The sequence below is a fragment of the Notothenia rossii genome (assembly GCF_949606895.1).
Source record: "Notothenia rossii genome assembly, chromosome: 9".
Classification (NCBI taxonomy): Eukaryota; Metazoa; Chordata; class Actinopteri; order Perciformes; family Nototheniidae; genus Notothenia; species Notothenia rossii.
The window spans coordinates 78,408,240-78,433,168 of NC_136907.1; the positions used below are offsets into that span (position 1 = coordinate 78,408,240).

Sequence of the window (24,929 nt, forward strand, 5' to 3'; positions counted from 1 at the left end):
TCCGAGGAGGGATGAGTCTGAGGGTGGACGTACTCCTCATATTTATTTCCCCCTGAATGTGTTACTGTTTTTTTTATCATGTTTTATTTTAAAATTGAAGTGCTGTATTGTGTATTATGTAACTTTGCTGTCCGGGACAAATAAAGGTCTTCTGATGTACCCCAAAGCTGTTTGGCATTTTCAATTTCTTTGACGATATTTAATCAAATAAATGTGTATTGTCAATAGGTGTCCATAAAGTCTAAATATACCTGAACTATTTTTGATAGTTTTTAAATTACAAACAAAAAAACTAAATGGAACATGGTGTAATTTAAATAGTCAAAGTTTCTATTAATAATTATAAAATACACCTCTTTATACCCACAGTTTGAATACAAACTTATCATAACTGTGAAAAAGTTCTGTTTCAAGCTAATACAATATGATATAAATCACCAATAATACTTACATGTGTTTTGTACATTTTTAATGATCAGGAAGTCTTAAGCATATTCTTCATCAATTGTTCCGTTATGAGATTGATGTCATATTCTTTAGGAAATAGTTGACTCTGTTGTGAAATGAATCTAAAACTTGCTTTCTTATTTTACTGATGCATCAAACATCTTGGTGGGAGAACAATTTCACTAAAGCAAAATACAAGTCAAGTAATCCATAATTATCCGTTTGGTCACTTTGCCTTAATCACATTATTATTAACTTTTTCTCTATTGGCATAGTAACAAACTATATTATGGCCTTTTATTATTTTAGTACCGTTTATACCTTTACATTAATTAAAGCTTATATTCAATGTTCTGTTGTAACATTGTTAAAATAATGGTTCTTGGCTTGATTACCTTTAAAATAACATGTGTTAATAAGGATAAACCAATCAAATGAAACGTTGGACTAAACTATGCCGTTAAATCTCCATCCGACTGTTTTTCAGTAGGATGGCAAGTTCCTATCTTTAAACAATTATTTGTTCTTTCTCATAACAGATTTGATTTTCTGAAGTGAATCTAACTTTGGCAACCATGTAAGGTCATTATTAAAAAGGTAGAATTAATTTGTTCAGAGTTATTTATGTATGTATTTATTTATAGAAGGACCATGCATACAAATACATTAATCTCAGCAAAGAGAAGAGATGCAATATGCCAGATTATAGCTAATGGCTCATTTTCCATCTGTGGTCCTCAGGTTGACTAAAATGATGAAAACATTTCATTTGGATAATTTACTGACAGAATAAAAAACTCAATACTGACCTCACCACGTTCAAAGAACTTCACTTCGGCTTTTAATGTGTGGCTGTTATTATTGCTTGCTTTTAAAAATTTGACTTCAACCTTATGAATGTTGTTTTTTTACACTATCTCTGTGAAGCGACTTTGAGCACCTGTAAAAGCGCTTACAAAATAACCCTGTTTATTACTCACCTGTTTTCAGTGTTTAGAAAGTGAAGAAGTTATAACGATAACTTTTGGTAAACTTAAAAAAAACCTTCCCCCAAAGTTATTAAGTAATATATGTATCACTTGTGTTAAGAATTGTATTAGTCTTGTATAAATAGTTTGGATGATCCATAATTGACATAAGCTTGGGTTTACACTGACCTGTTACTCACATATTAACCCTAACCCAAACCCAAACTGAAAAATGTCCTATGTTTCATTCATCACGGTACAGTTAACCACAAATAATATGAACCAGTGTCATCATAATAATGAGTAGGATTGAAACTCTTTGAAAGTGTGTGTGGCTCTTAAAAGAGCCGTTGTGTTTGGGCGTTTTGATCTCAGGTCAGTTTAAGCCCTCTCCCCGCGGATACGGCGGGCCAGCTGGATGTCCTTGGGCATGATCGTGACCCTCTTGGCGTGGATGGCGCACAGGTTGGTGTCCTCGAACAGACCAACCAGGTAAGCCTCGCTGGACTCCTGCAGAGCCATGACGGCGGAGCTCTGGAAGCGCAAGTCGGTCTTGAAGTCCTGAGCGATCTCCCTCACCAGGCGCTGGAAGGGCAGCTTGCGGATGAGCAGCTCGGTGGACTTCTGGTAGCGGCGGATCTCCCTCAGAGCCACGGTACCGGGCCTGTAACGGTGAGGTTTCTTCACTCCGCCGGTGGCCGGGGCGCTCTTACGAGCAGCCTTGGTGGCCAGCTGCTTCCTGGGAGCCTTTCCTCCGGTGGATTTACGCGCCGTCTGCTTGGTTCTGGCCATTGTAGTTTTTCAGTGTCCACAGTGAGAGAAGGAGTGCCGTGTATCTGTGAGCAGCGGCTTTTTAAAGGAGCTGCCGGAGCAAGGCAGCGCTGATTGGTGCATGTCGGGAGACACGTTTGCTGTAGCTGCTTTACTATTGGACAATGTAAACCACTCCTCCACAGGGGATGATCCGGGGGCACCTCAAAATGAACTTTTGTTTAGGGGGAAATAAATATGATTAAATATAATATAACCCTAACCCGGGATGGTTTACTGATCAAATTGGGTAGAATGGGTATTGGAGGGAGAATGTACAATTGGGTAAGGGCCTTTTTTAACAGATAGGACATTTAGAGTAAAGGTTGGAGCAGATATTTCCAACTATTTTGAAATAGAAAATGGTATTCCCCAAGGGAGTGCAGTCAGTCCAATATTATTTACCATCATGATTAATGATATATTTACATGCTTAGACACATGCATACAATCGGCTCTGTACGCAGATCATGGGGCTATTTGGATGAGGGGAAGAAATGCCCCATACGTAATGGAGAATATAGCAAGAGCGATTACAAAAGTGGAGAGGTGGTCATATAACTGGGGATTCAAAATGTCAGAAAGCAAGTCATGCTACATGGTATTTACAAACAAACGCAAGATTGATGGCCAACAGCTAACACTATATGAGCGTCCAATGACAAAGGTGAATGAGTTCAAATACCTAGGACTGTGGTTTGATAGCAAATACACATGGAAAATGCATATTAATCAAGTGGAAACAAAATGCAAAAAAGTATTAAATGTATTGCGAGCTGTAGCTGGATGCAACTGGGGCGCAGATAAACAAGCATTAATAGACATTTACAGATCAATTATGAGGTCCACAATAGACTACGGTTGTATAGTATATGGAGCAGCAGCAAAAACATCGCTTTTAAAAATTGATAGAATACAATATAAAGCATCATCAGAAAGATTTGTATAGGGTTCAAAATTGCAGTATAGGGACCATGGACTTATCGGAGCATGCTCCGGTCTCCAAAATCTAGGACTAGAAAGGAAAAGCACAATCTGGAGACTGAACACAGGAATTCTTAACCAAATTAGGCCTCAAATCAGGACCGATATAAAAGATTATCTGAACGACAATTATAATGTAGAAGTGTCCCCAATAATCCTCTGGGATGCATGCAAAGCTGTCCTAAGAGGAAAAATAATTGGATATTCCTCAAACATAAATAAGCAAAGAAAAGAGAAAACAAATCAGCTTCAAACAGAACTAAAACATCTAGAAAATATACATAAGAAAACTTTAAATACAAAAACTAAAATGGAAATAGATAAAAAAAAGAATGAACTGCATGAAATCCTCTCAAACAACATAAAAAAAAAAGATCTTTCTAAAACAAAGTTATTATGAGGTAGGAGTTAAATCAGCAAAACTATTGGCTTATAAACTAAAAAAACAACAGGTAGAAAACACAATTTATAAAATAAAAGACCCTGAAACAAGTATTATACATAGCAATTTAGAAGACATACATCAAACTTTTGTCTGTTTCTATAAAAACCTATACTCACAGCCTAAAATAGATAAAACCAACATCAGGAATTTCCTTGATTTGATAACTTTTCCTAAAGTGAGGGATGAGCAAAATCATAAATTAATTATAGAAATTACGGGAAAAGAAGTAGAAAAGGCAATCGCTGACTTAAAACCCAATAAAGCCGCAGGCCCAGATGGTTTCCCTTCTGAATGGTACAGGGAAATTAAGGATCTATTGATCCCAACAATGAGGGATGCTTTTAACCACGTGCTTCAGACAGGCATAGCCCCCCATGGGGGGGAAGCAGTAATTTCCCTGATACCGAAGGAAGGGAAAGACAAATGTGACTGTGGAAGCTATCGTCCAATAAGTGTGCTAAACCAGGACTATAAGATCTTTACCCACATTTTGGCAAAAAGACTCGAAGAAATCCTCCCTCAGATAATAAATCTAGATCAGACAGGATTTATCAAACAACGGCAAACTCAAGATAATATCCGCAGAACTCTACATATAGTTGAACATATATCCAAAAACAAACTCCAGGCAGTACTTTTGAGCCTCGATGCAGAAAAAGCCTTCGATCGAGTTAATTGGAAATTCCTATACCAAGTCCTTGAAAAGTTTGGCTTTCACAAGATCTTTATTAATACTGTTCAAGCACTGTACGACAACCCTTATGCAAGAATAAAAATAAACGGAGCCATATCAAATTATTTCTACCTTGAGAGAGGGACACGACAGGGTTGTCCAATTAGCCCTCTGCTATTCACAATTTATATCGAAGCTCTGAGTTTGGGGGTTACTCAAAATAACAATATTACCGGTGTAGAAGTATATGGTCAGGAACATAAATTATCATTATTTGCTGATGATATATTAATATACCTGTCAAATCCAGATGAGTCATTCTTGAGTTTACTGACTTTTGTGGATACTTACAGTTCTGTCTCAGGGTACAAACTCAATATAACAAAAACCCAAATACTGAGCTTTAATTACAAGCCAAGCCAACATATAAACTCACTCATTGATCTTAATTGGGATCTGAACCACTTAAAATATCTGGGAGTAAGCATCTCTAAAGATTCAGAGGAATTGTATACACTAAACTTCAACCCTCTAAGTCAGAAAATAAAAGAAGACATAGATGGAACTTGATCCCAGTGCTGAGCTTTGAATCTCAAATAGAATCAGTGAAAATGAACATCCTACCTAGACTCTTATACCTTTTCCAGAATCTACCAATTGAAATCACAAACAAGCAGTTTAACGAATGGGATCAAACCATATCAAGGTACATTTGGCAAGGGAAGAAACCAAGGATTAGATTCTGTACTCTTCAACTAGCAAAAAACAAGGGAGGAGTAGCGCTCCCCTGCTTGAAGGACTACTATAAATCAGCCCAATTAAGAAGCTTGTTTTGCTGGTGCAAGCCAGACTACAGAGCTAGATGGAAAGAAATTGAGAATAATGTATCAGGAGGAGTACCCATCGAGGCAAGGTTAGGGGATAAAAGACATGTCAAAAACTTACTGGAAAAAGATAACCGCTGGATAAACCTCTCCTTCAAGTTATGGTTACGGGTCCTTACCAGGAGTGACTCGCTGGACGAAATGAAGATATTAAGATGGTGCTCACATGATCTTGATTTCACCCCGAGCAAGCTGGATAAAACATTTAAAGATTGGGCCAAACATGGCCTTACTTCATATTGCACATTTTTCAGCAAAGGAACCATGTTTGATTTTCAAACACTAAAAAAACGATATGGATTGAATAACAGTGATTTTTTTAGATTTCTACAGGTACGCCATTACTTAAATAGCTCCCTACCAGACAGCCAGAAGGCCCTTGAAAACCCTTTATTAATAGTTTTCACCAGTGCATACACATCAGACACAGGGATGAAAGTAATCTAAAAACTTTACCAAGCTCTTCAAGATATTAAAAAGGAAAATACTTTCTATATAAAACACAAATGGGAAAACGAAACCAAAAAAACCATCCCTGACGAAGTCTGGACAAATTACTGTACTTTTCAATGGAAGATCTCGAGCTCAGGCACCTACAGAATGTTTAGTTGGAAGATGCTGAGCAGGTAGCTTTTTAGCTTTTTTTTAGTAACTTTTTGGGAAAAGATTCATATCGAAATTGAAATAATACTACAGGAAAAAATCCCTTTAAACTGGGACGAATTTCTATTTGGGCTCGTACATTCAATCCCCACAAACTCCAAAACAAAACAATTATTTGGAATTCTTACTGTTGCAGCAAAAAAAGCAATAACTAGAAAATGGCTCAAAGCGGATATCCCTTCTCTTGACAACTGGTACGACAAAATCCATGAAATCTGTGTTATGGAAAGAATCACCTTCTCGATGAGGCTTCAGGAAAACACCTTTGAAGAAATATGGAAAAAGTGGAGGATTTACATATCCCAAAGACGACCATCCCTTGTTTGACTGTTTCTATACACCGATTGAATGTATATGTATAGATATGTATGTATGGTCACATGTATGTGTATTGAATGTATATATGTATGTTGATATGTATGCATGTACATGTGTAGACAATTGCTATTTCAAACAAACCCTGTGTACTTTTTTGTTTTTATTTTACTTTGATTAATTTTGTTTGCTATTTCATTTGTCACTTTCGGGTCTCTAAAAATATATGATTTGAAAAACTGTACTTGTACTATAATGTGATGTGACCCCAAATAAATAGAGAATAAAAAAAATAAAAAAATAATACAATATAAAGCATTGCGGCTGTGTATTGGAGCAATAAAGTCATCCCCTATTAATGCAGTTCTGATAGAAGCAGGAGAGACACCTCTGGAGATCAGAAGAGAGAAACTTGCTCTGTCATACTGGGTCAGACTACAAGGTAGTGGAGAAGAAAATATTCCAAACAGAATATTACAGGATTGCTGGGAATATGCAAAATTCCAGGGATGTGGGTTTGGCTGGACGAGTAAGGAAAGAACGAGGGCAGATGGAGTGGAGAATATCACGTTTGCCAAAGCAACTCCATTTAGCAGTGTTCCCCCATGGCTGTTCCCAGAAGCTAACATAGATATGAATATCATAGAAAGGAAAAAGAGTGGCAAATAAATGAAGTGGGAATTAAAACAAGTATGTATCTGAACGAAAAGTACTACAATTACCTACAAATGTATACAGATGGCTCTAAGAACAAGGAAGAGCGTGTTGGAGTTGGCATATACATCCCAGACTTTAAAATATCTATTTTAAAAAGAACATCTGATCAATTACCAGTGTATACAGCATAAATGCTTGCTGTAATAATAGGATTGCAGTGGGTTGAAGAGGTCAGACCAGATAGGGTGGTTATATGTACAGATTCATTGTCCATATTACAAAGCATACAATCAACAACAACTACTAGAGAAGACATTCTCATAGAACTGAATCATAGCCTGTTAAGACTGCACAGAAGCGGCATAGATCTGCAGTTCTGCTGGGTGCCTGCACATGAGGGGGTGAAAGGGAACGAGTGTGCTGATAGATTAGCAAAAACTGCACTACAAAAGCAAATAACATTACCAGTTCAACTTGGTAAAGGAGAAGGAAAAGCAGTCATTAAGAAGAAAGGGATGGAGATCTGGCAGAAAAGGTGGGAGAAAGACCAGAAAGGCAAGGACTATCACGAAGTACAAAATACAATTACAATTAATATTCATAAAGAAAGAAACAGAAGGGAGGAAATCATGATGGCTAGACTCCGAATAAATCACACGGCTTTGAACAGTACGTTGTATATCATGGGGAAAAGTGACAGTAACAAGTGTGGGAACTGTGCAGTAAAAGAAGATGTAGAACATATATTGTTAAATTGTGACATCTATAAAGCGGAAAGAAAACAATTAAAGGCTAAAGTCTTAGAGGCAGAGAGGGAGTGGAGTGTGGTTGGTGTTTTGGGAACAAAAGGAGAGGGAGTAAAAGCTACCAGAAAGGCACTGTTTACATTTTTGAGTGAAACTGGGGTAGGAAAAATAATTTAACATTAGGTCAGGAAAGAACATAGATTTGTTTTGTTTTGTTTTATTTATTTAATGGTTTTATTAATTTATTTTTATTTTATTTTGATTAGAACATAGGTTAATGAGTTGGAATGATGTGATGATGCATACTCATGTACAGTAGGTGGCGGTATGCACCTTTTAAGTTGTTTGCAATCCGCCAAAAGCAAGAGAAGAAGAAGAAGAAATAACCCTAACCCTGTCATGTTCTAATGTATAACTATGATTTAATTTGTAGCGAAAAACTCGCCCTGAAATAAAGGAATCATTTAGTCAACAACACTAAACATTTGCCCAAAAGTTAAACATGAGAATTAACATCAGTTACAACCCAAAGGAATGAATTCATTAATAATGTAGTGTGCAGAAACAGTCTTTAAATGGCACCAGCTTTTAGTGTGAGTGTAAAACGTCAAATGAATACCTATTAGCAAATGAATCATGATCTTCTGCAGTAACATTAGATCACCTTATAAAAGTATTTGAGTTTATTTGTGTGAAAGATGTAGTTATACAGCCTACTTATTCACATTAAATGTATGTGCCCATACGAATGTTGTTTATATGTATTATTTATTTCACAAGCATTTGCAAAGCATTTTTTGTTTGTGTTTTTGACATTACTGATTGGTGAAATTATTCTCTTCTCTTATTAAACCCCATCACTTTGTATTACCGGTATCAATCATTCAAGGGAGGCTTTAAGTGTCAGCAAGAAACACCATTTGGATTGTTGTTACAGCGCATTTGAGTTTGTGGTGGCAGAGGGACAACATTTAATAATAGAGTGTTCATTTGTGTCCTCTAAAATTTGCTAAAATGAAGATTACCACTTAGCATTTTCTCTCAGGGTTGCAGTAACATAACTACCATATTTCCTTCATATTATGAAATGTATTTATTTTAATTTTGGAAAAACAAACACCAGTGAGACGGTATAAACAAGTATAGTGAAGAATGGACAATCATGGTTTATCTTGCTTCACAAAGTCTCCTGTATAAATAACATGTTTACTTTAGTGTAATAAGTTATTTAGATTCCTGGTGGAGTAGTTATAGAGCAGGGGTGTCAAACTCAAGGCCCGGGGGCCAAATCCGGCCCGTGATTTAATTTTATGTGGCCCGCAAAAAATATAATGTTTATTATACAGTTACTTGCCACTTTACAGAAGCACATTGCCAATAAACAACATGTCCCACATGCATCTCATTTAGTGACATGCGCACTGAAGAGACTTGCAATTAATTGCCCCAGACGTAGTTAATTATTAAGTTAATACCCTATCCGATAATAATCCAATGCAGAGGCAATAATGTAATATAATACATTATTTTACATATTTAAATCGTCTTAAAGTTACAACCGGCCCTTTGAGTGCAACCATACTGCTTATGTGGCACGCGATGGAATTGAGTTTGACACCCCTGCAGAGTATAACAGGATGAGCTCTTTGGATGGGTTGGGTGGCTCTTAAAAGAGCCTTTGTGTTGTTGGTATATCAGCAGCAGAGTTTACTTGGAGCTGGTGTACTTGGTCACGGCCTTTGTGCCCTCAGACACGGCGTGTTTAGCCAACTCTCCGGGCAGCAGCAGGCGGACAGCGGTCTGGATCTCCCTGGAGGTGATGGTGCGGCGCTTGTTGTAGTGAGCCAGACGAGAGGCCTCACCGGCGATGCGCTCAAAGATGTCACTCACGAAGCAGTTCATGATGCCCATGGCCTTGGAGGAGATACCAGTGTCGGGGTGGACCTGCTTCATCACCTTGTAGACGTAGATGGCGTAGCTCTCCTTCCTGGACTTTCTCCTCTTCTTTCCAGTCTTGCTGACGCTCTTGGCGACGGCTTTTTTTGAGCCCTTCTTGGCCGCTTTAACGGGGGGTGCATCGGCAGGCATGATGTGAGAGTAAGATTGGTCAGACTCGGTGCCTCTTACACACAGCGCGGCCTATTTATATCCCCCCGATGCAAATATAGCTGTGCTGTTGCTCGCACGGGATTGGTTGTCTTCTGAGCATGCGCTTAACGAGTTTTAGAATCAAAACAGATTGGATGACATATAAAATGAACCCCACATTGATTATGTATTTGTATTATTGGGGTTCTATAATGTGTTGTACATGAATAAATAAAAAATCGGTTGGGATCAATGTCCTTTTAACTCTTTCATATGTTTTTAACTATGTATGACGTGGAGAACAGAGAAACAAATATTTTTCACGACCAACGTTGGAATTTAAATACAAAAAGTGAGTTGAAAATTATGCTCGTCACCCTGGAGTCCACACGCATTCATCCCTATATGTACGATTTTCAGATCCTAAAATAAATACAAATGTATTCATTATAAATGTGTTAGTCCTTATCATATCCCGGTGTCTATCACCATTAAAACACACAGCTTGAAGTACAAGTTTTTGGAGCAGTCGTGGTTGTGACTGTAGCTGTGGAGACTTTATCCTCTACGAACATATCATTGATTTGTGCATCTTGGATTTCGGATAAACAACATTGTGAAATGGTTTGTATTTTTAACATGAAGTATCCTAGCAAGACCTGTTTCGGAGATGATATTTAGATTTAATATAATGTTCATTGACTGTAACATGTGTGATATGGCCGAAAGGAGACAGACTCTTTGAGTAATTTGGGTGGCTCTTAAAAGAGCCGTTGTTTTTCCAGGTATGTCAGGGTGTAGATGTTTAACCTCCGAAGCCGTACAGAGTGCGGCCCTGCCTCTTCAGGGCATACACCACATCCATGGCGGTCACCGTCTTTCTCTTGGCGTGCTCGGTGTAGGTGACGGCATCACGGATCACATTCTCCAGGAAGACCTTCAGCACCCCGCGGGTCTCCTCGTAGATCAGACCGGAGATACGCTTCACTCCGCCACGGCGAGCCAGACGTCGGATAGCGGGCTTGGTGATGCCCTGGATGTTATCACGGAGGACTTTACGGTGACGCTTGGCGCCTCCTTTGCCGAGTCCCTTTCCTCCTTTTCCTCTTCCACTCATTTTCAGGTATAGCTATGTCGGCTCGTATAGAACGAATGAGCGTAAGCAGCGTGACCGGCAGTATTTATACATTCACTGCGGACCTAAGAGAAGACGGAGAGCGGGAAAGCTGCTAGGCGGGGCCAACGCTGCAGCCTCCCCATCATCTTTCAAAACATTTTCTCTTCCTTTAAATATTGTTTATATAATTCAGTCAGGCTTTATACTAAGCGTTTGATGATTAAACGTTTGTTAATATGTAATAAAACCCTCACATGCTTAATAACATTTATAATTGAAATAAGACCCCTTCTGAGATTAACATTACATTTAAAGTTGATCAGAGTATTCAAAACCTACTCTTTATAGGAGACATTCATTCTGTTTCTGATGAGTCAAGACATACATTTGTATACATAACACATGTCAACAATTTTACATAAAAGTAAGAATTAGTCCAATAGAAACACCTGAATCTATACACTGTATTTAGGTTTGGTTTTGTGGCCATCATCAAAATGACTAAATACAAAAATCAAGAAAATTTACCAAATAGTTAATGGTCAATATAAAATATAAAGTAACAGACAAATAACCATGGACTTCTTCAACTTATAACATATTTCAGCTCTCACAAAATGTTATAAGTCTGGTCAATTAAAGCTTTTCATTTACACATTTAAAAGATACTTTAGTAGAGAAAACTATTTATTAGAAAATGGTATTGCCTTATGGAAACATTTTTGACAGAATGTATTTTTAACTATTCTTTGGCTCTGATAATTATACTCAACGTAATTTATTATTTAAAAGAAGGGAATATGGAGGCTTGGGAGCCATAGACCTAGATATTAAACTTACAATTACTTTTGTTAAAATGTTTACAGCGGCAATATCAAGGAAAGCACCCATATCTCAGCGAGGTATGACCCACATTACAAATTAGTATATGCTGATTTCATACAGTAAATGAATACAACTTGGAATGGAATGGACTTCCAAGTACATATATATTTGTTTTAAATAAATGAATACAAATATGGTGGATATATTCTATCACTTATTGAAAGCACCAAAGTTTTTCCTTCTGCATCCCTTGTATGCAGATATGGAAGACCAGATGCACCGTGGTAATACATAAAACAATAATTAACAGTTGTAACATAGCTAAACATATGGGAACCGAGCTAAGGAGAAGAGAAAGCCTCGAAAAGTCACAGACTACCATGGAACATACCGAGTCTGTGATTGGACAAAGGCTGATCAGACGATTCCCTTTCTGCCGTCTGAAATACTGTTCTGTTGTGTTTAAGTATGCATTTATGAGTTGTGTGTACATGTTTTTATGTAGTGGTTTGTGTATGTCCATTATGTATTGACAAAACAATTTAAGAGACAGTTTTAAAAAATAAAAAAGTAACATCTTCTAATTGAAGTGGTGTATGAAAGGTTGCCTAGAGCTGTCTGGCGTGACACGCAAAAAAAAAGTGATATTATTGGGCTTGACCAGAATAAAAAAAGCAATTCATAATCTTTCCAGGGTCAATGATGAAAGTTTAGGGCTTTCCTGATGCCGATATTAAATAGTAAAATAACCACGTGTTGGGTCCTGTTGTAGCCAGTCGGTGCTGTTGGACAGATATATTGAATTCAGATGAAAATTAAAGAAGTCTTTAAATTATGCACAAGTTGTTTAGCCTGAGCCATTGTGGAAAGTGGTGTGTAAACAATGCCTCTTCGAACTGTTTATATATCAAATGTATTTCATGTCAAGTGATTTACATACCATGTATGCGATTCATGGATTGTGCATGACACTTATTCAAAACAGAGGAATACGTCCATAGATGTAGTAGGTGGCTCTTAAAAGAGCCTTTGTGTTGTTGGTATGTCAGCAGCAGAGTTTACTTGGAGCTGGTGTACTTGGTCACGGCCTTGGTGCCCTCAGACACGGCGTGTTTAGCCAGCTCTCCGGGCAGCAGCAGGCGGACAGCGGTCTGGATCTCCCTGGAGGTGATGGTGCGGCGCTTGTTGTAGTGAGCCAGACGAGAGGCCTCACCGGCGATGCGCTCAAAGATGTCACTCACGAAGCAGTTCATGATGCCCATGGCCTTGGAGGAGATGCCGGTATCGGGGTGGACCTGCTTCATCACCTTGTAGACGTAGATGGCGTAACTCTCCTTCCTGGACTTTCTCCTCTTCTTTCCAGTCTTGCTGACGGTCTTAGCGACGGCTTTCTTTGAGCCCTTCTTGGCCGCTTTGACGGGGGGTGCATCGGCAGGCATGATGTGAGAGTAAGATTGGTCAGACTCGGTGCCTCTTACACACAGCGCGGCCTATTTATATCCCCTCGATGCAAATATAGCTGTGCTGTTGCTCGCACGGGATTGGTCATCGTCTGCGCATGACTGAGCCTACTATGTACTTTGATCAGATGTAGCCTATCTACTGTACTGTATTGTAAAAAGGGAACAAAAGTATTTAAATATTATTCTGCACAACCCCCGTTTTATGTTATCCCTGTAGTTTGGTAGCCACTGGAATCTGCATGTTAAAAGCTTTTGTCTTTGTCTGATTGAATCAAGGGACCTTATTTAGGCTAGCTGTGATGTAAAACAACCAAGGGTCCTTCTATAATTTGATGAATGATATATATGTATGTAGTACAATTGTTATTTACATTTCTATTCAAATGTTGTAAAATCAACAACATATTTATTATGTAGGTATTTTATGTTTTTTTTTCATTTAAATGATTCCAGTGGGCTGTATCTCCACCTCAAGTAGCACCTCTGCTCAGTGTATTCTCCCAATTTAGGTCAGCACAGTTTTCATTACATAATAGTCAAACCAAGTATTTGTATTTCTTGTTTAAATTGATTTAATTGTACAGCGCCCAGGGAGAGGTGGTAACCCTTTTTTTTACCTATAGATTAATTATTTTCCTCTATTAGACAAGATATTATCCACACATGTACTCTTCTTTAAATCCCAATGTCTTCACTTGAAAGCACCTCCTTTGCTTTTTTTTTTAATACTTTATTTAAAATTATTTGAACAATACATCATTGACATGAACAAAGACTACATTGAAAATACACATAATACATAAATGAATAACATAAATCCAAAAGAACACGGTATTTTAGAGTCCAGAGAGTGCATTGTCTGATTAGCCTCCATGGTAGAGTCTGTGACTTTTCGAGGCTTTTTCTTCACCATAGCTTCGTTTGGATATGTTTTATTATGGTACTACTGTTAATTATTGTTTGGTTTGGCACCATGGTGCATCCGGGTCTCATCCTCCTCACAATTAATCATAGGGCCTTTTTTTTGTTTTCATGTAACAGCTCCAAGAGACCACAGCTCTGACTGCCAGTCTGTAAACTGAGATGAGCCTCATCACATCTATTGGGCTCTCTGACAGCTGCTAACTTTCAATTGTAAAACTTTGGTACATTCATTATTAAATGACAGGTCTATATGTAATATATCCACAATATTTAAAATCATTTTTATTTGGAAGTCCATTCCAGTCTATTTGTAAAAGCTACTATTTTTTTGTATCTTCAGATTTAGTTTGGTTAATAAATGTGTATCTTTTAAACATAAAAGAGCTTCCAGAAGCCTCTAGTGGAAAGTCCCCAGAAGATAAAGATGATTTAACTAACAGATTTTCAGAGTAGTCATTGAAGACTGTAGATTTAATGACTTATTGAGAAGTGATGAGAAACATAAATTCTGTCAATACATGTTTTAAATTTCAAGTCATATTTCGTGAACCCTGTCCATCGCTACACCCCAGCCAGAGCTTTAAGGTCGGCTAACCAGCTGCTGCTGATAGTGCCCAAGACCAGGCTCAAAACCCGAGGGCACCGAGCCTTCGCAGCCTAGGGAGCCTGGCCCCAGGCTCTGGAATACTCTGCCCCTCCATGTGAGGTCGGCCCAGACCCTAGGGGTTTTTAAATCAACACTAAAGACTAACTTCTTCTCCCTGGCCTTCTAGTCAGAGCAGAGCACGACTCATGACATTTCCCTGTGTGTGATTTTTTATTTTTGCTGTTGTAATTTATTGTCTTCGGTTTGCTATTGTAGTAAAGTGTTTTTATTGCATGTACAGCACTTTGGCTCGACCAAAAATCGTTTCAAAAACGTGCTATATAAATAAAACTTTATTTGATTTGACAAAAAGGATTCACAGATCTACAGATATCAATTAGTTTTCTCAGTTATCATTGAGTTATTTAGAAGTGTTGGTACTTCCATTAAACGATAGGTCTATGTAATATAGCTACCATATTTAAAATCCTTAATTATTTTTTAAAATAATTTTATTTGGAAGTCCATTCCAATCTATTTCTCTATCCTCTCTACCCGTCCCTCTTCCACTCATGCTTCAGCACAGATTGGGTAGTAGCCTATAAGGCAAATTCCTCCATAGCCTCTTTCACACATTATTGAATGTTTTTAGTAGTTTTTAGTAGTTTGATCAAGTCCAAATGTTTGGAAATGCATGTGTGTATAATAGGAAGATGAAGCCACGAGTATATCCATCCAGGACTTATGATCCAGGACCACAGCCACGACTCAAGATCCAGGACTCGCAATCCATGACACAGGACCGCAGGATCATCAATCACTCCGGATCCCGGCGTACACCAAAAAGAAAGACATTTGGGGAAGCTGGGTTAATCGGAACATGAGAGTACACAGGTATAGACAGAGAGAAGGAAGAAGTAAGATGTCCCCCGACAAACTAAGCCTCAGCAAAACTAGGGGCTGAATCTAATCAGCCCTAACTATAAGCTTTATCAAAAAGGAAGGTCTTAAGCGCACTCTTAAAAACGGATAGGGTGTCTGCCGTCCGAACACAAACTGGAAGCTGATTCCACAAAAGTGGAGCTTGATAAGAACTTTGAGTTGAATGCCCAGGTCTATGGCTCCCAGGCCTCCATATTCCTTACTTTTGAATAATAGATAACGTTTAGTGACTCTCCTTGTTGTACCCGACACCAAATGTAAGGTTTCTTTCACGTTATTTTGAAGTAGCAGTTTTCAACAGAAATCCTATAGTAAAAAAAAGAACGTGACTGTTTTCTGATTGGTCGATTGAAGCTACGATCACTTGTAGCCAATCAGAGAGCGGCCTGGTCCTCCTTCAGTCACCCAGCAGCAGCCCCGTCCTGCAGCCCAGCAGCAGCCTGGTCCTCGCCCTGCAGCCCAACAGCAGCCTGGTCCTCGCCCTGCAGCCCAGCAGCAGCCTGGTCCTCGCCCTTGCAGCCCAGCAGCAGCCTGGTCCTCATCCTTCAGCCCAGCAGCAGCATGGTCCTGGTCCTGGTCCTGGTCCTGGTCCTGGTCCTGGTCCTGGTCCTGGTCCTCACCCGGCAGCAGCCTGATCGTCGTCCTGCCAGCAAGGATCTCCCTCTCCCTGAAGATCAACAACCTTCAACTCCTGAAGACAACGGAGTAACTTAGCTTTGTCCTTAATGATGACCAAGTTCTGGGCGCCCCCCGCCGTGGCATTTCCTCTAATGACGACCCGGTTCTGGACGTCCTCAGTTGTGGAGTCGCCTCCTATGATGACCCCTTTTAGGTCACGCCCCGCAGTGGAATTTCCCCAAATGACGACCCGGTTCTGGACGGCCCCCGCCGTGCCGTTGTCCCTCTTTACGACCTGGTTCTGGACATTTGTTGTCTCGTTGACGCTCTGGGGCTTTTGTTCAGGATTCTGGTGACCAGACGCCTCAACTTCCACGTCATTGGGTTCCAGTTGTACTGAAAGAAAGACGATTGATTAACAACCAAAATAAATCATGTGATGTTATACATCGACTGAAATCAGAGCGTGAATTGTTCTGTAGTTTTCTTTTAGTTCTTGTTTTTTTTAATGTGGCATTTGTTGGATTGAAGACCGTTTTTAAGATCAATTCTCAAAGTTGTTCAATTTGGCACGACATTTCTCAAACGCATGGCATCAACATGCACAATATATCATGGCCATCAAATACAAAAATCTTCCCAATTTCAAGTTTTTAAAACCAGTTTAAAGCATCATCACCCCAGAGAGTTCCTCAAGGGCTGGGTGTCTTAACTTGGTATAAGACATACAGATATCATAATGTATTAAAGCCTTTTATACACGGTTAAAATATCTTGAGTTAATCTTATATTTCCCAGCTTTCAGATCATTTTCACCACTTTAATGCGGCACATACTGTTGACCTTCTCTAGCATCTTGGTCTAACATGGACTCCATCGACTGGAAAAGTGCAAAGGCTTTCTTTAAGGAGATCTCATCGGGAGACAGATCTGTAGGACACAGTATAATTAAAGGTTTAGTGTCAGACAGAGAGAAGAAACACTTCATACAATCAAATGTTTTCAACTCTCAGTCTCTTCTGCAGCTTATATTCACCAGCTGGAAAACCAGAGACTGTGGACAAGGAACATGCTGTTAAATCAAACATTATTCCTTCATCTTCAATACAATTATCAAACAGTTAAATATTGCGATTGATATTCGATTTGCGATATTTGTTTTTAAGCGACCCAACGGAAGTTTATTGTAAAATGCGGCCAAATATCTCCGACCAGGCGACCAGGCAAACAGTCAGCACACAGACGAACATCCAAACAACTGCCATCTCTGCAGTTTTCCAAGAGAGTGTTGCCTGAGCACCAGCCAGCTTTAAAGGAGGGAATCCTCCAGCAGCTGCTGCTGATCAGCACTGATTGTCTCTGCACAGAGGAAAACACCATTTATTAAACTCTGAGAATGAGGAGTTTTTCATGGAGCTTGTTGTGCATTTATGATTAGTAGAGACCATCATTTTAAATTCACGTTATGTTCAAATCAATAAAAGAATATTGTATTTGAGAGGGTATAGAAACTACAACAAATAACAAGCCCATAATAAATCTGTATTTCCTGTGTTAATAAATCTGTATTTCTTGTGTTAATAAATCTGTATTTCCTGTGTTAATAAATCTGTATTTCCTGTCTCTGCAGATATGAGGGAGCCGGTGTTTGAGTTCATCCGCCCCCCGGTGTACCACCACCCCCCAGGTCAAACACCCCCACCGGCAGCCGCTGCGTTACCTGGACAGGTACAGGAATGGGAAGGAACACACCTACGGGATTTACTAGTTATGAGACTCTAGAAATACAGGTTTCAAATCTGTAATCACTATTTTGTCTTCATGGTTGTCGCTGATAATTGTATCAGATAATAACGGTCAATCACACCAAATGATTGTGTTGAAGAAGTGACTTTGCTAAGGTCCCTCTGTGTCCCATTGTCTCTCAAACCCTCATTAAAATAATACAGGTACAAATGTCCTCCATCTTTTGGTCTAGTGTCTCACACTGCCTTGTTGAAGCTGTTACTTTCCAAACTTTTCTACATTTCCAAACCTTATTTGTTTGTGTTAGGAATCAAGGCTGGTATTTAGACATCTGAACCTATTAATCCAAATGCCTATAGATAGATGTTTGGGGTTTCTATCCAACACTGGCTTTCTAAACCTCTAAACTATTCTACCTTTACCAACCTTAATTGTCGGAGCTGTAAACCAAGGATGGTGTTTAGGCATTTGAATAAATAAATACACCTTTTAAAACTTTAAACTTGCCAACTCTTGTTCACAACACTTTCACATGCATTGGACAGGGCACTTTAATATAACAGTAAATAAACATAAGAGCTGGACATGCTGACATTGTATTCATTATATGAGCTATGCAGATTATTTTGCAGACACAAATCGTAAAAACACATCTCAGACTCTTGTAAAGATATATTTTACTATATTTATCCATGTATGAAATCCCTTTATGCCAGTTCATTCACAGGAGTCTTCCCATAATTATTTATTCAGGTCACTGAAAAATTATTAGCATCTTTTCCTAGTTTCATTCAATGTTACGTCATAATGTTAAAATATGTTGGGTGTCAGTAAGATTTTAGTATATTCATGTATGTATACTCTGTACTCTGTAATACTCTGTATTCAGGTCTTTAAAAGACTTCTGATCTGATCTGACAACATGGAAATACATTTTAACCTTTAATTTGTAACAATATGAAGTCACAATTATATGAAGCATTGGATGAGAACCACAACTATTGAGTTTAAAAAGTACACAAAGGTAACGTGCCGTACTATAATATGATTATTATTCTACAAGACACGATTGTTTTACTTCATATATATAATAAACTTGTGGGTTTTATATAATATTGTTTCAGTAACTTTTTTTCATTTAAGTTTAATTGGAATTGTGATAACATGATATAATTTCAATAATGTACTGAATTATTATGTTACAGTGTGTTCAGGCATTAAACAATAAAAAGCATTTGAATAAAGTATAGAAGTAATAAGATACAAAATAAAATAAACAGTGAATTTAAGTATAGTAGAAAATACATATATTAAAAATGATTGACATTATAGAATATTGTGGATGGATTAAAATGTGTACATATAGTTGACTTATACCAAATTATATAAATGACAGATGTGCTAGGTTGCTGTTGTGCAGAGGGTTCATGGTTCTGGAGAGGGAGAAGCTAAAGTGAGCTCTCTGCCAGCCAGAGGAGACGCTGGATCAGTCTGTGGGAGAAGGAGCTCCGCTGTCTGTCCAGCTGCAGGTGCATAGGGGGGTGAGGGTAATAGTTCATGTGTAGTAAAGACACATTTTAGTTTTATAATAGTATGTAATTATGAAATATGTATTTTAAAACAATGTCTATAGAAAATAATGTACATGTAAGGGATAATGTTTGTAAGGGAATGTAATGAAGTGTCTTTATAACATAATGAAATATATTGTACTAAAAGGAACTAGATGAATTTGCAAGGTGACATGTTATTCATGTTTCACTCAAGTTATCTTTATATCAGTTAATTAACTTCTTGTAAAAAATAAAGTACACTCTGGTGTTACAAAATATAAACATGTAATATTACAACAGGAGAAGTGCTCTTTTGGTGTATGTGGGTGGCTCTTAAAAGAGCCTTTTGTAGATGAAGCAGATGATCTGTTTACTTCTTCGCTGCTTTCTTGGCTGGTGCCTTCTTCGCTGCTTTGGCAGCTGGTTTAACCACCTTCTTCACAGCTTTCTTGGGGGTCGCTGTCTTCTTGGGGGTAGCTGCCTTCTTGGGGGCTGCCTTCTTGGCCGCCACCTTCTTCGGGCTCTTAGTGATCTTCTTCACGGGGGTTTTCTTGGCAGCAGTAGCAGGCTTCTTCGCCTTCTTGGGTGTTACTGCCTTCTTGGCTGCTGGCTTCTTAGCGGCGGGTTTCTTCGCTGCTGCTGCTGCCGGCTTCTTGGCTTTGGCTGCGGGCTTCTTCGCTACCTTCTTGGGCTTCTCGGCGGGCTTGGCTGCCTTGAAGGAGCCGCTGGCTCCGGTTCCCTTGACCTGCACCAGGGCTCCATTCTCCACCAACTTCTTCACGGCGCGTTTCACCTGGTTGGCGTTGTCGATGCCTTTAACGGCCAGCTCTTTCTTCAGGGCGACATAGGAAATCCCTTTACGCTCCTTGGAGGCGGTGACGGCTTTCAGCACGAGATCAGCGGCGCTGGGGCCCGCCTTCTTCGGCTTGGTGGCTCTCTTCCTCGGGGACTTGGCCGGTGCGGCGGCGGCGGGAGCGGATTCTGCCATGTTGCTTTCAAAGTGGATTCTCAGGACTCGGTGAGACTGAGAGAGAAATCCCAGCAAAGAGCGGAACTTAAACACACCATGAGAACCGTAGAGACTCAATCGCAGCCTGTCTCACAGGAGCAGCAGGCATACTGTGCCACTTTGTGTTTTCTCTTCACGAACAAATGTAATAAAATCACACCTGGAGGGAACCATATATTGTAAAATTCATCTTAAACGATAGCAAAGGAGTTTATCTTCATGTAAAAGTGAAATGAACCTCAATATTGTGTTATGATTTTAATGGGAAGCCTTTCGACCTCCCTCAAATGCTGCCGTGTGAGTCGTAAATGTGTGACTTCCCTCTCTAATTTCCCTCTTAAATGCTTTAAAATACTTTCAAATTCGACTTAAACTAGTTGGGCATAGAAATAAGATGTTTGGTTAAAGACCTAACCTAAAAAAAGTTTACTAATATAAATATGTTTATGTTAAACAGAGGTTAGTTTTGTCTCTGCAAACACACTCAAAAGAGTCGTGGGATTGTACTCCGGTTCTGATAGAGAGTCGGTATGTTTCTTTTACACTTCACTAATTTAGGATAATTTAACTTAATTTAACACTTTGATAACATGTAGGCCTATATTTTCTTCTTCAGAAAACTAATTAACCTGCCGTTTGCCTGCTGGAGTTATTTACAGTGTGCAAGTACATTTATTGTTTCCGATAACACGTCAATCATATAAAGTGCATTCATCTATAATTTATCATATCACTTTTATGATTTTTATTTATACATTTTGCGTCTTTTAATTTCGTATGTTTAACTTTAAAAGACACAGCAGAAACGCATTTACCAAAAACACTCAAACAGTTGGAACATTTAAATCGGGGGCTGTTTTTGTGAAACTTGATTACTTTAGAGTTATTTGTTACACTTATTAAAGACTATTACAATAAAATCAGTAAATCTGATCCAAGGAACACCTTTAATAAACTTTAGATTCAGAAGATTAGAGACTTTATAGCTTCTTAGGTGTTTTGGCTCCACACAAGTCTGACTAGGATTTTAACTTGATTTACTATTTAACACCGGTTAAAGTTGCTTGTTTCTTTCTCTCATTGTGTTCTGCATACTCTTAAAATAAAGCATTATCTTCTGACTCTTTATCACATGTATTCTTAAGGTCACGATGAACGACCAGCAGTTTCACCACAATACATTGTTTTTATTCAGAAATGTTAATCAAATAACATTAGAAACAACATAAATTGCAGGAAAAGAAGATGTATACTTTTCTGTATTTAGTCGACACATAACCTGACAACCTTTTAAAATAACTTAATCTATGTATGTTTTTGTTTTTTGCCTTGAAATACTTCTTACATGAATCTTGTGATGCACCAACTTGAACACACCCGTAATTGGGTGATTTGGGTCTTGAAACAGACAGCCTCTTCCAGGCATAAAGCCTGAGTCCAAATAAATATCACTACAATAAACAATATTTCTTTGTACATTCTGTTTTTGTCCATCTTATTCTATTTACACCTATATAGACTCTTTCATTTACTTGGTCACTTAAAGCATTCTCTGCATTATTGAGATTATTGTATTAATTATTATTTATGTTTTATTATTATTTATGTATCAAGTTTACTTCACCTCACATTTGTCTTGCAACATAAAATGCACTCTTTTATTCTAATAGATTCTACTGTTTCTTTTTGCACTATTTTAATTGAATGTGTTTGTTTTTTTAATCAGTTTTATTGTTTTTTGTCCTATATAACTATGTTGCATTGTTGGAGGAGCCTGGGACTTAAGATTTGCATTGTGACGTCTACACTGTAGATACTGTGCATATGACAATAAAGCCTTTGAATGTTGAATCTACCGCCCCCACTGGTCCTTTTCCATACATGATTTACTCTGCTCTTTACAGCTCTTTGCACTTATAGTTAAATGGTAACTGTATTTTGTTGTCTCAGTTGAACCTGAAAATAACTCATTGTTGTTTCAAATGACATGTTATGAAGCGTCTAAAAGATAACATTAACACAAATTAAACATTAAATCTAAACAGTTTGCAATACTTTATCATATATTCGTATATATTAAATCCAGCCTCATGGCATTTTGTGTTATAGTCACAACATTTAATCTATTGATTCGTGTTCACCAACACAATTTTCCCCTTTTTTTCGTGTTACACAGAACGATTTTAAAAGCAATGTATTTCTATTGGTAGTATGTTTCGTGCCTGCTGCACGTCTTTTTGTCCGTTCGGGTCTTGAAAGACCGGAAGCTGTAGGGTTCATAAAAACATGTTTTTACTCAATATCAAGCCACGATTATTCTTTTTAATTTAAATCGTATGATGTCGGACTTTTTTTGTCGTCTGTGAGGAAAAGAAATGGGGCTCAGAGCCTCAGAATACTGACATTTTTATTCTTTTATTTGGTATTCTTTTCTAAATACACTGTTATTTACTCACCAATAACACACAATTATCCTTGTTTTTATTTATTTGTTTAATTCCATAATCTCTGGCTTTTTGGCGTCCGTCAGAACGACTGAATTTCAAAATAAAAATAACGATAAAAAAATAATGATGTGATCTGTGGCAAGATCTGATTTGATTCCTTTGTGTTCCTGGTGTCACTTTAGAAACACTGAAATGTAAAGGTTTTGAGGCTGTGAAAAAAGTAGAAATGCTGTTATTTGTATACCTTGGATGTGCACTTGTTTAATTAACACGTGTTTCTTAAAAGGTGGGGTAGGTACGTTTGAGAAACCGGCTCGAGATACACTTTTTGTTATATTCCATGGAATGCTCTTAACATCCCGATAGCAATGAATATCTGAAGTGCTTTGACAACAAATCCATGAAAAAATGTCATCTTTGGAAGCCGTAGCGCTGTAAAAAAGCACAACCAATCTTTTTAGCCGGCCCGGCTAAAGTAACTGGAGGCCTACCTGCCTGTCAGCCTTCCATCTGTGCACAAACTTATCTCGTGCCCTCATTGGTCATGTGCGCATTCCTGTGTGTTGGAGGAGGGGCTCTGTAAGGAAGTGGCAGATTTGGCAAATTCTAGCGCACTCGAGCGCGTTTCTCCAAAATTACCGACCCCACCTTTAAACAAATAATATATTTGTTGTTGGGTTTAGCTTCCACAGTATCTACTTATCTAAGTTCAGAGATTGCTCTCTTTAAAATCAATTGTGCTTTTTTTCCCCGGTGCTCCCAATGTGGGAATACATTTTAGTTTCAGGTCTCCTCCTACAGTACATAGTATGGATATGTAGAAGGACAATTGCAACTGGAAGGTTGACCCTCTTTCTCAAATGTATACATGCAAAGAATTGAGGGATAGAAAATCCCAAAAATGATGCTACACAATACAACCAGATGCAGTACAACATCCTGGTATTCTTTGTCTTCTGTATGTAAAGTACCATGTCATCTTCTGCCATAATAAAGGTATGGTAGTACTGATGCATGCCTTCTTCATCAAGTATTTAAAGTATATCAAGTATATAAAGAAATTAGATTCAGACTTAAATTGTATACGTCATATAAGCAGGGTGACTAAGATGCTCTTTTTTATACCGACCAGAGGCTGAAAAGCTCATACATGCATTCATATCAAGTAAGTTGGACTACTGTAATGCAGTCTTTGCTGGTCTTAAAAAAAAAAAATCAATTGAAAAGCTTCAACTTATCCAGAACTCCGTTGCCAGGCTTTTAACAAAAACCAGAAAAAGAGAGCACATTACTCCTGTTTTATCTGAACTACATTGGCTGCCAGTGTCTTTTAGAATTTGTTTAAAACATTTTTTAGTGGTGTTTAAAGCTCTTAATGGTTTGGCAGCCACGTATCTAACAGAGTCTCGTTGTATGTCCTTGGACGAGCCCTGAGGTCCACTTCAGCTTTTTAAATATCCTAAAGTCCCCAAAATAAAATGGGTGAGGTTTTCATCCACTACGCTCCCAAACTGTGGAACACCAGGAAATATCAGAGAGGACTCAGTGGACGCGTTTAAACGACATTTAAGGATACATCTTTTTAGATTAGCTTTTTATTAGCGACAGCCGCCCTTTAAGGTATTTTAGTCTTTATTATTCACCTACTTTGATATATATATATATATATTTATTTATCTTAAAGGGTTTTATCTTATATTATTTATTCCTTTATTTTGTGTCACATATAACAACAAACCCTGATATATCCTATGGATGTTTGATTGTTTGTTTTGCTGTTTTTTTTATTAAAATATCCTATATTTATTCCTTTCATTTGTATTCATGTAAAACACCTTCCCTTGTGAGGGATGGAGATAAAGCTAATATTATGAGACGCTTAAGAGGTCATGTTATTTATTTGAAAATGTGGTTAAAACAATGACTTGTTAAACAAGATAAATTGTATACACCATTATGTTTATATTCAATTTAGTTTGCCTCACATTTAGGACATTTTTGAGATTCTAATAATCCATT

The 24,929-nt window shown here is 38.1% G+C and overlaps 6 protein-coding genes across 6 annotated transcripts; all 6 read right to left on the reverse strand.

Annotated features, from left to right (window-relative positions):
- Positions 1 to 1,774: 1,774 nt before the first annotated feature.
- On the reverse strand, positions 1,775 to 2,220 carry LOC307020658 (histone H3.2). The gene has a single exon (XM_079652185.1). It carries the CDS (start codon positions 2,205 to 2,207, stop codon positions 1,797 to 1,799), a length of 411 nt encoding a protein of 136 aa, XP_079508311.1. The 5' UTR covers positions 2,208 to 2,220; the 3' UTR covers positions 1,775 to 1,796.
- Positions 2,221 to 8,825: 6,605 nt separating this feature from the next.
- Positions 8,826 to 9,695, reverse strand: LOC307020670 (histone H2B 1.2-like). Its single transcript, XM_079652197.1, has one exon. It carries the CDS (start codon positions 9,678 to 9,680, stop codon positions 9,300 to 9,302), a length of 381 nt encoding a protein of 126 aa, XP_079508323.1. The 5' UTR covers positions 9,681 to 9,695; the 3' UTR covers positions 8,826 to 9,299.
- Positions 9,696 to 10,468: 773 nt separating this feature from the next.
- LOC307020679 (histone H4) lies at positions 10,469 to 10,803 on the reverse strand. The gene has a single exon (XM_079652206.1). It carries the CDS (start codon positions 10,795 to 10,797, stop codon positions 10,486 to 10,488), a length of 312 nt encoding a protein of 103 aa, XP_079508332.1. The 5' UTR covers positions 10,798 to 10,803; the 3' UTR covers positions 10,469 to 10,485.
- Positions 10,804 to 12,283: 1,480 nt separating this feature from the next.
- LOC307020671 (histone H2B 1.2-like) lies at positions 12,284 to 13,076 on the reverse strand. Its single transcript, XM_079652198.1, has one exon. The coding sequence runs from the start codon at positions 13,059 to 13,061 to the stop codon at positions 12,681 to 12,683; it is 381 nt and encodes a 126-aa protein (XP_079508324.1). The 5' UTR covers positions 13,062 to 13,076; the 3' UTR covers positions 12,284 to 12,680.
- A 3,062-nt stretch (positions 13,077 to 16,138) lies between these two features.
- On the reverse strand, positions 16,139 to 17,106 carry LOC307020653 (uncharacterized protein). Its single transcript, XM_079652180.1, has 2 exons — positions 16,999 to 17,106; positions 16,139 to 16,551 (listed from the first exon to the last, which is right to left on the reverse strand). Exons 1-2 carry the CDS (start codon positions 17,030 to 17,032, stop codon positions 16,154 to 16,156), a joined length of 432 nt encoding a protein of 143 aa, XP_079508306.1. The 5' UTR covers positions 17,033 to 17,106; the 3' UTR covers positions 16,139 to 16,153.
- A 2,679-nt stretch (positions 17,107 to 19,785) lies between these two features.
- On the reverse strand, positions 19,786 to 21,863 carry LOC307020652 (histone H1.5-like). The gene has a single exon (XM_079652179.1). The coding sequence runs from the start codon at positions 20,440 to 20,442 to the stop codon at positions 19,825 to 19,827; it is 618 nt and encodes a 205-aa protein (XP_079508305.1). The 5' UTR covers positions 20,443 to 21,863; the 3' UTR covers positions 19,786 to 19,824.
- Positions 21,864 to 24,929: the final 3,066 nt, after the last annotated feature.

What these genes read in the sequence shown, in the direction of transcription:
- LOC307020679 (XM_079652206.1), bottom strand. Translation starts at nt 10,797, where the DNA reads ATGAGTGGAAGAGGAAAAGGAGGAAAGGGACTCGGCAAAGGAGGCGCC.
- LOC307020671 (XM_079652198.1), bottom strand. Translation starts at nt 13,061, where the DNA reads ATGCCTGCCGATGCACCCCCCGTCAAAGCGGCCAAGAAGGGCTCAAAG.
- LOC307020653 (XM_079652180.1), bottom strand. Translation starts at nt 17,032, where the DNA reads ATGGAGTCCATGTTAGACCAAGATGCTAGAGAAG. An exon ending in AGACCAAGATGCTAGAGAAG is followed by an intron (nt 16,552 to 16,998) that starts GTCAACAGTATG and finishes TCTTTCTTTCAG; the next exon opens with TACAACTGGAACCCAATGAC.
- LOC307020670 (XM_079652197.1), bottom strand. Translation starts at nt 9,680, where the DNA reads ATGCCTGCCGATGCACCCCCCGTTAAAGCGGCCAAGAAGGGCTCAAAA.
- LOC307020652 (XM_079652179.1), bottom strand. Translation starts at nt 20,442, where the DNA reads ATGGCAGAATCCGCTCCCGCCGCCGCCGCACCGGCCAAGTCCCCGAGG.
- LOC307020658 (XM_079652185.1), bottom strand. Translation starts at nt 2,207, where the DNA reads ATGGCCAGAACCAAGCAGACGGCGCGTAAATCCACCGGAGGAAAGGCT.